This window comes from Acomys russatus, chromosome 29, assembly GCF_903995435.1.
Source record: "Acomys russatus chromosome 29, mAcoRus1.1, whole genome shotgun sequence".
Lineage (NCBI taxonomy): Eukaryota > Metazoa > Chordata > Mammalia > Rodentia > Muridae > Acomys > Acomys russatus.
The window spans coordinates 17,584,867-17,599,406 of NC_067165.1; the positions used below are offsets into that span (position 1 = coordinate 17,584,867).

General features: G+C 45.7%; 1 protein-coding gene across 2 annotated transcripts in view; it reads right to left on the reverse strand.

Annotated features, from left to right (window-relative positions):
• Nucleotides 1–5,218: 5,218 nt before the first annotated feature.
• Nucleotides 5,219–14,540, reverse strand: part of Macf1 (microtubule actin crosslinking factor 1) — a 230,192-nt gene continuing 220,870 nt past the window's right edge. The window contains exons 98-101 of one of the 2 annotated variants that reach the window (XM_051171391.1): nucleotides 10,907–11,118; nucleotides 10,311–10,421; nucleotides 7,434–7,563; nucleotides 5,219–6,742 (exon numbers count right to left, since the gene is read on the reverse strand). In XM_051171391.1, coding sequence (XP_051027348.1) covers nucleotides 6,486–6,742; nucleotides 7,434–7,563; nucleotides 10,311–10,421; nucleotides 10,907–11,118 — 710 coding nt within the window. In that variant the 3' untranslated portion in view covers nucleotides 5,219–6,485. The remainder of the gene's footprint in view (nucleotides 6,743–7,433; nucleotides 7,564–10,310; nucleotides 10,422–10,906; nucleotides 11,119–14,540) is intronic. The other variant, XM_051171392.1, reaches the window with a different exon arrangement.

A 14,540-nucleotide genomic window follows, 5' to 3' on the forward strand; every position in this document is an offset into this window, starting at 1 on the left:
GGGTACAGTCGGGCTGGAGAGAGGTCTTCAAAGGTGTCCTGGGTCCCCATCCCGGCGCCTGGGCGCACACCGGTCTCCAGGAGGAAACATTGGAGTCTCTGAAGCAGGCACCTGCGTCCTAGGGCGGTGGGATCCTGAGTCCCCGGGCAGCGGTGGGAGCCGCAGCGTGGCCCTTCTGCTCTGGGAGTCTCCGCACGCACCCCTAATTCCGGCCGTCCGGGCAGGGCGAGTGCCCATAGTGCAGCGAGGGTGGAGCACATTCCGTTGCCAGCAGTAGCCAGGTCCCAGCCCCCGCTACTCCTCGGGAGCCAGGTTGATGATCCAACCCGGGGTGGGCTCTGGAGCCGGCTTCCAAGAAAGGGACCCCGGGAAAATTCCTTGGCTGGTTCCCCTCCTTCATGCACTCCGGTCTCCCCTGGCGGCTGCCACAACACTGTCTCAGCTATTAAAGGTGTCGGTGTGGCTTGAGTGGCACTGAGACTGAGCTCCGGAAGGCTGGAAGGAGTTGACCAGGAAAGACGGAAGTCAGTGGGAGGAAAGTGCCCAGCAGAGGCTGGGAGTGTCATAATGGCAGGTAACAGCGCTTCCATACCTATTCTTAGAATTCACAAGCCATTATGGGCACACAGCCGCCTTTCCTTTCTTTCCTTTCCTCTTTCTCTTCTCTACTCTCCTCTCCCCTCTATTCCCCTCCCCTGCCCTCCCGTTTTCTCCCCCCCCCATGTTTTTAAAGCTTACAGAAAGCAATTTATTAACAGAAAATAATTTGAGAAGTCCTGTTCATAGACTCGCGCCCTTCCTTTGAGTGCTGTCAACAGCGCATGGGGATGACATCCTCAACCCACTCACTCAGTCCTTTTCCCTAAACAAGAGCTCTGAGGCTGACTGGGCTCCAGGTTCAGGGGTGTCTTGGGTCTGCTTCCTCCCATGGTTCGAAGTGTTATATGGAAAGCAGTGATGCTCAGCTCCTTGCTTCTCTGGACCACATCCTGGGCAGCCACATGGCTCAGTACGGAGAGGGATCATCTCGGTCTGCCTTCACCAGCAGATCGTTTTCTTTTTCTTTTCTTTCTTTCTTTTTTGTCTTTTGTTTTTTTGTTTTGTTTTTCGAGACAGTGTTTCTCTGTGCAGCCTTGGCTGTTCTGGACTCACTTTGTAGACCAGGCTGGCCTCGAACTCACAGCAATCCACCTGCCACTGCCTCCCGAGTGCTGGGACTAAAGGCATGTGCCACCACGCCTGGCGCAGATCGTTTTCTTGCCAGAAAGATCAGTAACATGGACAAAGGTCTCCTTGAAGGATGCAAAGATGTGGCAGACACCTAATACGTTCTCTGCTTCAGCCAGCCACTCGAGGTCCAAGACTTGTTCTTCCTTCTTTTTCTTCCCCTTGAGAGGTGTCATTTTTGAATGTCATCTCCAGACTCCTCCACTCATCTTTTTCTTTCTCTTTAAAAGAAAATTATTTTTATGTTGTGCATTGGTGTTTTACCTGCATGTCTGTCTGTGTGAGGGTGTTGAATCCCCTGAAACTGGAGTTACAGAAAGTTGTGGTCTGCCATGTGGGTGCTAGGAATCGAACCCTGGTCCTTTGGAAGAGCTGCATGTGCTCTTTACCACTGAACCATCTCTCCAGCCTCTCTTTTCTCCTCCTCCATCTCCTCTTCCTCTTCCTTCTTGCAACTTTTCACTGTGTAGCCTTGGCTGACCTGGAACTTATCCTATAGACCAGGCTGGCCTCAAACTCACAGAGATACGCCTGCCTCTAGGATTAAAGCATGTGCTACTGTGCCCCGCAAACCCTTTCTTTTTAACATATGAGGGCACTGGAGGTTAAGCACTTTACCTGAGGCCACACAGCAGCAGAACTGGAGAGCTGGGCATGAAGAGTGGCTGCAGGAGAGGATTCCAGGAGAGAGACTACAGAGGGCCCTGTAGACGATGCTGCACGAGGGCCCAGGCCAATTATTAATTCTCTAGTGTATTCAAAATAAAAATCCTAGTAAGTGTATAATGACCACCAAAATCATGGTGGTGTGATCCTTCCAAAGTTTTTGTTTTTTCTTCCTTAAATGTGTGCACCTCCTGCGTACCAGTGTCCTCTGATGTTAGGAGAGGGCAGTGCATCCCCTGAACTGAAGTTTCCTTCTTCAGCCTTGTCTCAAAGTTTCAATTATCAACTAAATTCTTCAGGTTATCATGTGCAGGTTATCTGCCTTTTACCCAACAAGTCAACTTCTGAAGTGCTTGCAAGCCCCCATTAAGACATAGAACAACTGAGGGTATGGGAGGATCACTGTAAATTCAAGGCCAGAATCGTTTACATAGTTTGAGACAGACAGCCCAGGACTAGTTTCATAGCTATAGTCAGACTTTGTCTCAAAACAAAATCAAATAGAACAAGGAGGAGAAGGAAGAAGAGGAGAGTAGGAGAACAGAAAGAAGGAAGAAAAAGGCAAAATTGCTGGGCTTTTCAAAGATGATGCTGCCAGGTAGGAGACAAATATTGTAATAGGGGAAGGGGCTGACAGTGATTCTCTAGTAGTGATGGGGTGAAAGTTGGGCAGGGGCGCTGAATCCACAGAGCTTGCTGACTGAAGTAGAAAGCAGTAAGATGCTGTCCATATCATTTTTGTCCAGGAGCTCCTGAGTCTCCTGCCCACAGCACCCCCTGTCCCCTCTGGATCCTGGGTACCCTCTGCACCAGCCTCCACATCTTGCCACCAAGAATCCCCACACTCCACCCGCACTTCTAGGTAACGCTGGGCTACCAGGCTACCTACTACAAGTAGCCCAGCATGGGGTGGTTCTCAGGGCTGGAACCATTGAAGTGAGCTTAAGAGCTAGCCACTTAAACTTCACAGCACTTCACATTCCTGTATCAGCGTTTAGCCAGACACCCAAGAGCCTCTGCCCAGAGTTAACTTGGCAACAGTCATGGCGGACTGCTCTGCAATCAACCCCACTCTAATGGGGCTGACTGATCATCTGTGAGCTTGGTCATTTCCAAAGGCAGAATGAAAGCTGCACCCCAGAGGAGCTGGTGAAGTTTCTGGAAGTGCAGAGGAGGGGTGCCGGAACAGCAGAAAGACTGAGGTGACTAAAGTGTTTTGGAGAAGGTCGTATCAGAACCTGAGCGTCCTGGCTCACCTGCTATGACTTTGCTGAGTTACTTAACTTTCTTATCCGCAGGGGCATTCAAGATGATAGAATTGGGATGTGCATTGAGATTTATCCAGAGTGCAAGTTCTCTGTAATGTATGGAATGCTAGGATGCTAGCTCTTGATGTGTTGTTTAAAGCCCCAGAAGGCACAAAATATGTATCATTCATATGTGTGTGCATGTTGAATGTATGGAGGTCAGAGAACAACTTGTGGGAGTCATTGGTTTTTTGTTACCATGTGGTCTCTAGCCTGAGCTCAGGTGATTAGCCTTGGTGGCAAGCACCTTTGCTGAGCCATCTCATTGGTCTTCAGGCATGTGTTTTCCTTTTTGAATCATGTCTCAGAACTATTATTATGGGGGGAGAGGCTCGTGTAGAGGTTAAAAGATGATGTTGTGGGTTTTGTGCCCCATTCCTATCTTTTTTTTGTGGGTTCTGGGGATTATAGGCAAGTCTCCAGGCTTGTGTGGTCACTCAGAACCTTTACTGATGATCCCTCGTCAGTCTCTGTGGCCCTTTAAGCCTTTATCTGGCCTCTTTCCTTTGTCTTAAACGCTTTTAATGTCAAACGCTTTTAATGCATCTCCAGCCCCAAATACTTTTAATTATGAGTATGCACAGCATGTGGGTACGTGTATGTGAGCACAGGTATCCACGGAAGCCAGAAGGTCCCCTGGAGCTGGAGTTGCAGGTAGTTGTATGCCACCATATGGGAGCTGGGAACTGAACTCAGGTCTTTTGCAAGGAAGCGTGCAAGTAGTTTTAATGGCCGAGCCAGCTCTTCAATCTCACATTGACAGCTTTTATGTTTCCACTTTCATGAAAAAAGCGTGGAGACCACCAGGCTACATGCAGCCCCTTCAGTGTGAACATTTGGCCCTATCCACTTTGGCAAACACGCATTTACATCTTGCCAAATTCTAGAATTTGAGGGGCATGTGGCCTGAAGAGTAAGAACATAGATCTGAATTTGGACTCCTTTTTTGAATTCTCATTAGTCAAGTTGGATTCTGGTTGTTCTAGTCATGTCAGGGCCAGCTAAGGACTAGGGTAAGTAGAGGCAGACTAGCATGGAAGTCCAAGACTCAACTCCAGAAGCATCCACCAATGCTTTCATACCGTGATCGTGTGAACACACCTGCCTCTCCACCTGTTCTGCACACCTTTAATCCTAGCAGAGCCAGGTGGATCTCTGTGAGTCTGGCCTACAAAATAAGTCCAGGACAGCCAGGGCCGTTACACAGAGAAACTGTTTCGAAGAACCAAACCAAAAAACAAAACGAGTGGAATGGACCGCCTTCCAGTTGTCCACTGGGCTCAACTTCACCTGACCCATCTTCCCCAGTATTAGGCTGTTTTCCCTCATGGGTTTGGAAACAAGCGAGAGGGCCCCAGGGAAGCAACGCCCTTTGTGGCCTTGTCCACTGTGGACTATGAAAGGAGGGCATGTGGGCAAACTACTAAGTTCAGGAAGAGTGGAAGAAATGATTGCTGTTTAGATTTACAGAACCGCAGGACACCTGTCTAGGGTACCAGGGGCCCACACACATCTTCTGGCCACAAACCACGCATGAGAAAGGGTGGGCCAGTCTGTGACCACCCATCTCCTGTATAACCTGCCCTGAAATCCTCTGTACGGTGCCATCTGAACAGCTAGTTTATCAGAATAAGGCTCTTTCTACGCCACGGCCTTGTCTGCCCATTTGTTCCCATCCTATATAGTGCTCTCAAGGTTAATTCTGGCTGTTCTAGTCATGTCAGGGCCATAAAGACTGGGGGAAGAAGCAGCAGACTAGCATGGGAATCCAAGACTCAACTCCAGAAGGTCCATCAGATAACATAAAAATTTCAGCATACTGTGGGAGGTCTGCATGTCCCGATGTAAATTTCTCACATATTATCTGTTGAATCATGTAGGTGGACAAGGTCCCTACATGCCTGTGTAAAAACATCCTGCTTCTTTAGTGCCTCATCAAAATCAACAAGATTAAAATAAAGAAAAAAGTATTAAGTTCTTTTGATTTTTTTTCTTCCATCAAGAAAACTCTTGTGAATGATGTATTTAAGTACTACAACATTTTTATATCTTAGGGGTAACATTCAAATATAAAGTAGTGGTTCAGAATAAAGCCAAGAATTACAAAACATTTGTTACTGCAAGCAATTTTAATACAAAAGTGTGTCTTGTTTTTAAACAGTTCATTGGTAGAGCTTCAGTTTCTGCCTCAATTAAAACCAATTGAGATAATCACACAGCAACATGGTCAGAGCTGACAAGGAACAGCAGCGAAAAACCAGGAGCCCCAGACAGCCCCTCTTTGTGGTCACTTGGTCAGCTGACTTTATTACACACAGAAAAGACGGAAGCAAACGGGACTGGTGAACACGTGTGCTGGTGAACTCCGTTAAAGGATGAGCAAGTGTTTGTCTTAGGTCCACATCAAAATAGGCTTATGGAATTCATTCCTCAGTTTGTGGGAGGTTGATCGACCATTTAAATAAATAGAAAAAAAAAAGCAGATAAACAAATGTGTAATTCACAGTGCCACCAAGGAGCTCCCACTGTGAATTCCCAGGGGCCTGGGGACACAGGAGTCACTGATGGCTAGGTTGGACAGTTAACTTACAAATCAGTTTAAAACCCCAAAGTTCTGAAGTTTCCTTTTACCCCTGAATCCTAGCAGCTATGTGCCCTTTAACACCCAGTACTGAGACATTATTTTTAGACAGTATTGCAATGAACTCTTTGCTGTATCATGTGCAAAAGCTATCTAGATGAGGTTCTGTCTCTTTAGCTAAAATTACATTGACAGTAAAACAATGGAAATGCAAGCTTAAGTGCCCTCTCCTCAGTTCTTACTAATCGAGGTGTCTGTGATTTAAAAAGAAGAGTTCCTTAAACTTCGCGGAATTCTTATTTTTTAATATAATTTATCTTGCTGATATAGCAAGTCAAGTTTATAAAGAAGATGCATTTAGGAATAATCCTAAAAGATAAAGCAGGTTTATAACCCTGCACCACATGAAACCCTATTTAGAGGCTTTTCTTTTTAATACACATTTGTGTCTTGACCTTTTGTTTTCCTCAAATATTTCATCTCTGGGCCCCATCTGTTACAGGGCTACCAGGAGGCAAATTTTATCTACATAAATATTCACATGAAAATAGTAACTTACAAAAAGGAAAAAAAATAAGGCAGCTTCATAACACAATTATTCTTTTACAATTTTAACAATATAACTTCTCCCATTCAGAATAAATATACACCCAATGTATGGAGCAGGATTAAAGTGGATAGTGGTGTGGGGTGCTTGTACAGTGTTATCGCTTGGGACATGGAGTCCTGGGGGAGGCAGTGGTGGTCTTCTTAGACATGGTTGGGATTTTGGAAGGCTTGGCAAGCCCTCTTCTGGAGCTGCCCTGGCCCCCTGCAGCACTGCTCTCAGAAGTATCTGAACAAGCTGACTGCGTCTCAAGAAGGTCAAAGTCAGAGGCATCGCTTCCTCGACGGCTGCTTGCTCGACTCCCTGCCCGACTCCCCGCACGACTTCCTGGACGGCTGGCGGACTTCTTAGGGTCTGGAATTTAAGAATAAAGCAGGACACTTAATGGAGAAGGCATTGAAATGGAAACACTTGTGACTGAGGCCATGGGGCTGCTGCTAAAAGCTCTTGATTTGCTGAATGGCCTTGGGGAAAATCACAGCCATTCTGAATACACATTTCACCATAACAGCAGGTGATGAGCCTTTTCTAGCTTGTGAGGCTACTATGGTCCCTAGCAGAAAGCAGGTGCTGTCAGCGGCTGGACCACCTTTCAAAGCTGCGCAGTCATCACGGCACAGGTGGGAGAACTGATGAGGGTGTAGCATATGTGAGCAGGTGCAGATGGGAGGGAGCCGAGTTTCAAGTTCCCAGGAGGAGGAGCAGCCAGCCAGCTCCACTTTCCCCGGTCACCAGCAGCCATAGAAGACATGGTGCAATGGGCAAGTGACTAACAAGCAGCTTGCTTTAGCTCTGGGCTGGTGCTTTCTTCCTTTCAGCTGCGATCATTTCTGATCCAGAACAAGGACTCCATGTTGAGTGTAGGAGGTTAGAGTCTGTTGCATTGACAAGAAAACCAATGGCTGCCTAAAAACTGCAAGTGTCTTTCTGGGCAGGACACCAAGCACTCTTCCCAGCACTGGCTCCTGAGAGGCCAATGCTTCCCCAGTTCACAGTAGCTGGGTTATTCCTCCCATCCTCGGCCCCACGCACTGCAGGTACTTACCTGCCCGGTTAGTTTTGGCACCTGTGGAAGCTGGGGAAGAACTATTGCTGGTGTCGCCAGCAAGGGATGTTCGGCTAGAATGAAAAGTTGGTGTTGGTCGTTTCAGCTTGCTGCCTGTCGATGGAATAACCTTCAAAATAATAAAAGATCATATTTACTTGATAAAATCTTTGATAGGTATGTAATTAAATTGTTTACTTAAAAGCTTCTTTATAGATAACCATTTGAGAAAGCAAATTAAAAGTCCAGGAAAACAAAGATTTATTTACAAAATGTCCTATATCATGGATTTTTAAAAAATATTCTCAAAAAGGTTTTATGGTCCAATTAAAAATGTCAGAGCGTCTCCTGACACCTGTCACGCCCTAGGGATGACAACCTTCCCATGTCTGTTGTCCTGTTCTACACTTCCCTAGAAAATGTGACATTTTCAGTAGCAAGACACTATGGTTACAAATGACTACAGGGATGGGTTCCAAGAAGAGAAATCCAAAACCCCTATGTGCCAATGTGCTGGGGTGGCAATGTAAAGCAGCTCAAGTGACATGCACCTGCCATCACTAAGCACACACAGCAACTGTAGTCAAGACTTCTTTATGAGCCAGCCTGTTATCTAGAGGCTTCTTCCCAGGAAATGAGGATTGAATCTTGTCTCTCCACTTCTATCACACACCCTTCCTATTAGGTAAACTGTCTGGGCTCCTTGCTGTTTGCCCTATGGCCCAGGGAACTCCTGTTCACTTCTTACCTGAGCCCACACTGTGACTGTACAATAACCTTCCTCCCCAAGCAGACACTGCTCAGCCCATGGACTGCAGAGGCTATGCTGACGGGGTCACCTTGTCAGAGTGGCCTCGTCTCTCAACACCACTTGAAGCTTTCTGCTTCTGTGTTTCCATTTTTAAGAACAGTACTTTTCATTGCCTGACATCTATATCTGCTCACTGCCTCTTTGTCCCACATTAAAGCATCACTTTCATAAAAGCAGGAACTTTTATTTTACTGATGTACTCTCACATCTTAGCACGTAAAACTATGTGGCAGCAAAGGAGGAATACATGATGCATAGAAGCATGTCCTAACCTGAACAGGAGTTGCATTTTATGACTGCTTCTTCTGGTGGGAGCTATATTACCTATGTGATTTTATTTTTTAATATCATAGACTTGCATGTAAAGAAAGAATATTTTAACATCTGATATTACTTATAACATGGTATACAATTCCAGTTTCTCTTTGAAATAAGTCGGGCAAATTGTTTTCCAGAACCTTTAAGATGCTTAGATAGAGAGGAAAGCGCCTATCTCATTGTTCAGGTTCAATGTCTTCATAAAGGAAAAGCAAAAGCGACAGGAATTAACTGACACTCAAGCAGAACTCTCCTGGCCACCGGGGAGGAGAAGCACCAGTTCCAAGAGCTATCCTTCCTGAGCACTGCTGCTTGGAGTCCACCGCTCTGGGGCCTCTGGGATGCGGCCCTAAGCTAGGGCCTGGCCTGGCCACAGGCTATCAATGAGTAAAGAACTTGAGACAAAAGATCACATTGTAAAATAAAGCAAAAAGGCTCATCCCTCCACATCATATGCAATCTGTGTCATGATCAACATTGACAATTTTCACAGTGGGGATTTTTGGAGCTGGAGCCTTCAGAAGGGAAAAAGTAAGGGCAGGCTGAATCTCGGGTTCTCGGGCAGTGGCTGGAGTTTGAGCTGGAGTGGGCTATGTCCACAAGTGTCAGCTCACTCACAGCTGCTGGCTACTGTGCCTCTGTGCCCTTCTGCAGCTGAAGCGTGCCTGACTGAAGGAACACCATGCTTAGAGGGTTAGAACCCAGTGTTTCCTGCAGGGGCTGAGAGAAGCTAAGTATGCCACTGTTACACTGGCTTCTCTGCCCAGGTTTTTTTTTTTTTTTTTTAAATAATTTATTCTTATTTTATGTGTATTGGTGTTTTTGCCTGTTGGAGGAGACTGATCTTGGAGTTATAGACAGTTGTGAGCTGCCATGTGGGTTCTGGGAATTGAACCCGGGTCCTTTGGAAGAGCAGTCAGTGCTTTTAACTGATGAGCCAGGTTTTGTTTCATTTTTTCCTTTTCCTCTTTTGAGACAAGTTCTCAATACACAGCCCACATGGCTTTGACATCATGATCCACCAGCCTCCACTTCCCAAAGCTGGGATTCCAGGTGTGTGCTACAATACCCAACCATGATTTGTTTCTCTATAACACTGTTCCTCCAGAAGTGTTCAGATATTTTAACAGCTGCACTTGGACATGCTTAACTGTTGGTATGTGCATTCAAAATAAAGCTATGGAAGTCCAGGTGCCTAGATCATGGAACCAAGAAGGTGGAACTGGAGCCCCAGAGCAGTGGTCACTAGTTGGGAAACTGTGCTGGGCTGAAATCGATAGCACCCATGCCTTGGACCCATGTGGCAGCACCAATCACCCTGAGTAAGGGTCTTGCAAATCATCCTCTCGTTCTACACACATAGAACATTGGTGAACATGCATTGTAGTTTAATTTCAAGTGTTTATAACTCGTCTGTGTAGCTGACAACTGGAGATTCCAAGAGGCCTAATTACAAGTAATAATAAGTAAATGGCCAGGAATGACTGTTATCAATCATCCTGAACACATGTCATGCTAAGAACTGGCAAAGCTTGTTTTAGGCCTCTCTTATTCATCTCCAGTTTTGGTGAATCCGAGTTAGAAACTCCTGAAAACACTTGACCAACTCGATCAATCAGCTGTGTCAGCAAGCATCCCAGAGATGGAAGAGACACTGGGCTCATGTCAGGAAGAAGAGCCGGGCAGGGTCTTGGCATGAGTGAGGGCCTCTTTGTGACTATGTCCCACTCAGCAAAGCCATACTCTACCTCAGGGCTGAGTAGCTGGAGGTCAGGACAGTGGCTGTCCCTGACAGGGGTGCCAGATTTACTGTTTACCAACCAGGGTTTGTCATAACAGCGAGAGAACTGAAGTGGAGTCTGTGAAATGGAAATCCGAAGGGAAGGGCAGGAACAATTGAAAATGGAACAGAAAGGGGAGTAAATTGGAAACAACAACAACAACAATAACAACAACAAAAGATACTAAATTTTAAACAAACAGAAAACAAATAAATACATGTAATTCCAATGGGCAGAGGTGAGCGGTTCGAAAGGTACTCTTACCTGTACCACTGTGCCAGCTCATCTGTCATCTCTGGCTGCACAGACAGTACCTGACTATTCAAACCAGTAACCCTAACTCTGAACAAGCTCAGCCTCACACTGGGGATAAGAGGACAGACCTGTCTCAGATGTGACCAGCCTGACCAGAGACTTTACTAAGTACCTCTGTGCACTGTGGGCATCTGGGAAGAATTGCTCTGCATGTTTTTATGTTCTTTTTCTTGCTAGTCTTTTCAGAGGCTGCCCATCAGTGAACAGATAGGACGGGAAAAGACAGCATGGAGGAGGTCAGCACATACCTTGGCCCCGCTGGCTGGGGTGGCTGGAGAAGAAGGCATGGATGTACAGCTGTGGTTACTCTGACTAGCACTTGAGCTGGAGCGGGTGGGAGAAGCTGCCCGGGAAGACGGTTTGGATCTTCGACCCCGTGACCGGAATGGAGTCATCCCCTGGGATGCCCCTTCTGGCAGGATGAATTTTTCTCTAAGTTCTATGTTAGTTCTGCCTCGTGCTAAAATGAGAATGAAAAACATGCATGTTGTCAGTTATCTTAAAAATGTATCTTGGATGGTCATACAGCTGCTTGACCCCATGATAACAGTAAGCTGTGCATAGGCTCTATACCACCTATGGATTCTTTAAAAACAGCTTTGTCATGTTCTGACCTACAGCAGACACACTGGCTAAGAGCCTAGCTTGCTGTAACAAGCAAGCCTGGGAACAGATGACCATCCGGTTCTGCTGTCACGGTCTGGCTTTGCTGCTGTCACCTGGGGTAAGCAAACTGTAGCTGCTCAAGGAGACACAGGTGCAACAAGATACAAGCCTTAATCAGACTTTTATTTTCTCTCTCATAGACATGTCTACTTTTTGCTGGAATTTTGCAGGCTGTATGGTGATAATATAGTGGAGAAAAGCACATTAATGAAAGCAAGACTCTTCCTTCTGAGTTCTATCAATAACAATTCTAAAGAAAGGGGTCCAGGAAGCCAGGATAGTAAGGATGAGGACAGAGTCTTTAAGAAGTAAACATGTAGGGAGAGAGAGATCAAGACCATGCACAAAACTGTGAGTGAGAATGTGTTAAGAAAAAAAGCTGGAAGCAGTCGGAAGCTGAAGGAGCAACTGCAAGTAGGAGAGGAATCGCAGTTGAAGAATCTGGGAAAGCACTGAAGGCCAAATAATGCTGCCTTGTGACTTTCTGGAGCGGTAGGACCAGAACTTAAAGTATGGATTTAATCATAGACCTCAAGTACAGCCAGAACAAATGTTAATGTAAGACACTGTTCCTCTGAAACAGATCCCATGATTTCTCAGTGACAATGCCCTACAGTAAGTATGAGCCTGAACATCCATTCTAGACTACATTTTAAAAATATACCAAACATATCTGGTGGTGGAGTCTCAACTGAGTAAACATTGGATAGTTGCTTCTAAACAAACTGCCTGAAAAACAGCAGAGGATATAAGAGGAACTCTTAGAAATGGCAACTAGAGCCAGGTGTGGTGGTGCATGCCTTTAATCCCAGCACTTGGGAGGCAGAGGCAGGCAGATCTTCCTGAGTTCGAGGCCAGCCTGGTCTACAAAGCAAGTCCAGAACAGCCAAGGCTGCACAGAGAAACCCTGTCTTGAAAAACAAATAAAAACAAAAAAACAAAAAGAAATGACGACTAGTTATAGACAGCCACACTTACAATGTTTTAGAGAGGCTACAGGCAAGTGGCAGGATAAGCCAGCTACTTCAAGGCTGAGGCAGGGAGAATGTTTCAGCCCAGGAGTTTGAGACTAGCTTGGGAAAACAGCTAAATTCCATCTCAACACACACCCACACCCACACAAAGAAAGAGGACCACCTGTAATAACAGAGGGATAAGACTGTGTTCCTCCCATATTCAAATTTATACAGTATGGCCACATGCAGCTCTATACTGGATTTTCATTGGCATCTCTATCCCATTAAGACAAAAGACGGAAGCACCTACGAAGACTGGTCAAGCCACAGCAGAGGTGGCCTGTCTCCCACCTTAGCTCATCTCTTCACCCTGCCTCAATTGCCACTCCTGGCCATTCTCTCTCTCTCTTTTTTTTTCCTGGCCATTCTCTTTATGGCATCCCCCACATCAGTTTGTCTCCACTACTCCATGGTAATTGCTGGGTAAAGGCTTACTTCGTAAGAGGATCTTTTTTAATTTTATTTTTTGTTTTGTTTTTGTTTTTGAGACTGGGTTTCTCTGTGTAGCCTTGGCTGTCCTGGACTCACTTTGTAGACCAGGCTGGCCTCGAACTCACAGAGATCCACCTGCCTCTGCCTCCTGAGTGCTGGGATCAAAGTCGTGTGCAACCACTGCCCGGCTTATTTTATTTTTTAAAGATTCATTTTCTTATGTATACAGTGTTCTGCCTGCATGTACATCTGCACGCCAGAATCTCATTATAGATGGTTGTCAGCCACCATGCAACTGCTGGAAATTGAACTCAGGACCTTTGGAAGAGCAGCCAGTGCTCTTAACCTCTGAGCCATCTCTCCAGCCCAAGAGGACCTTTTAAAAATTTTTGGTTTTTTGAGACAGGGTTTTTCTGTGTAGCCTTGGCTGTCCTGGACTCACTTTGTAGACTAGGCTGGCCTCCGCCTACACAGCAATCCGCCTGCCTCTGCCTCTCTAGTGTTGGGATTAAAGGCATGTACCAGCTAATTTTTTGGTTTTTCAAGATAGGGTTTCTCTGTGTAATAGCCCTGGATATCCTGGACTCTCTTTGTAGACCAGGCTGGCCTTGATTTCACAGCCTGCCTCTGCTTCCTGAGTGCTGGGATTACAGGTGTGTGCCACCGAGCCTGGCTAAGAGGACCTTTTTTAAAAATCTTAGAACAGATGAAAACCACAAGAAAGCTGGCTTGGGAGAGATGGCTCATTGGGCATAAGGACCCAAGCTTGGATCCCCAGAAGCCATGTAAATGCCAGGTGTGGCAGTGCCCATGTGTAACCCGGTGCTGGAGAGACACAGGGAGGTCCTGGTTAGCCAGTCTTAGCCCAAACAGCAAGCTCCAGGGTTGGTGAGAGAAATGACTCTGCTCTCACTGTTCCTCTGCCAGGAGCAACAGCTGCTCATTCCTGCAACCTACAGCATATCACAATGAACATATTAGCATATCTGTATTTCTTTGAGCAATTGTATACACACTTTTAGGTACCAGATATTTTAATATAAAGAAAATATTCCTCCATCTCCTATATGTCCCATGTTAAATTTCAACTAACTGTAAAGTATAAGTTTATTATATATGTATTACTTGACTGGTTAAATGTTGTACTTCTAACTTGTTTATAATTTTAAAAATATTATATCCAATGCTATGACAACTTCTAAAATCTTGTACACATCCTGATATGGATTCTTTAAGATAAATTTCTACAAGTAGGTTTGATGTGGGAGGAAGAGACATTTCCTTCAGTGCCTATGCTCCTTAAGTTACCCTAACTAAACCCTGGTTCAATGTGTATATACATGCACAGAATCCTAAACCGGTCTTTTTGCTTTTGTTTTAGATTTATGTATATGAGTGTCTTGTCTGCATGTATGTGTACATACCAAGAGTACCTCATGCCTGTAGAGGTCAGAAGAGGGAGTAGAATCCCAAGAAATGCAGTTAGGGATGGCTATGAGCCACCAAGTGGGTTCTGGGAACTGAATCTGCTGTGTCCTCTGTAAGAGCAGCTCCTCACTGCTGAGCCAGCTCTCCAGTTCTTCATTTCATTTATTTGTTTGATTGTTTTTTGAGACAGGGTTTCTCTGTATAAGTCTTGCTTCTTGTTTTTATTTTATATCATATGCATGTGAGTATGGGTGGGGGAGCAGGGAGAGGGGAAGGTGCTCATAGAAGGCAGAAGAGGGAGCTGTAAGTCTCCTGATGGGGGTACTGGGAACTGAACTCT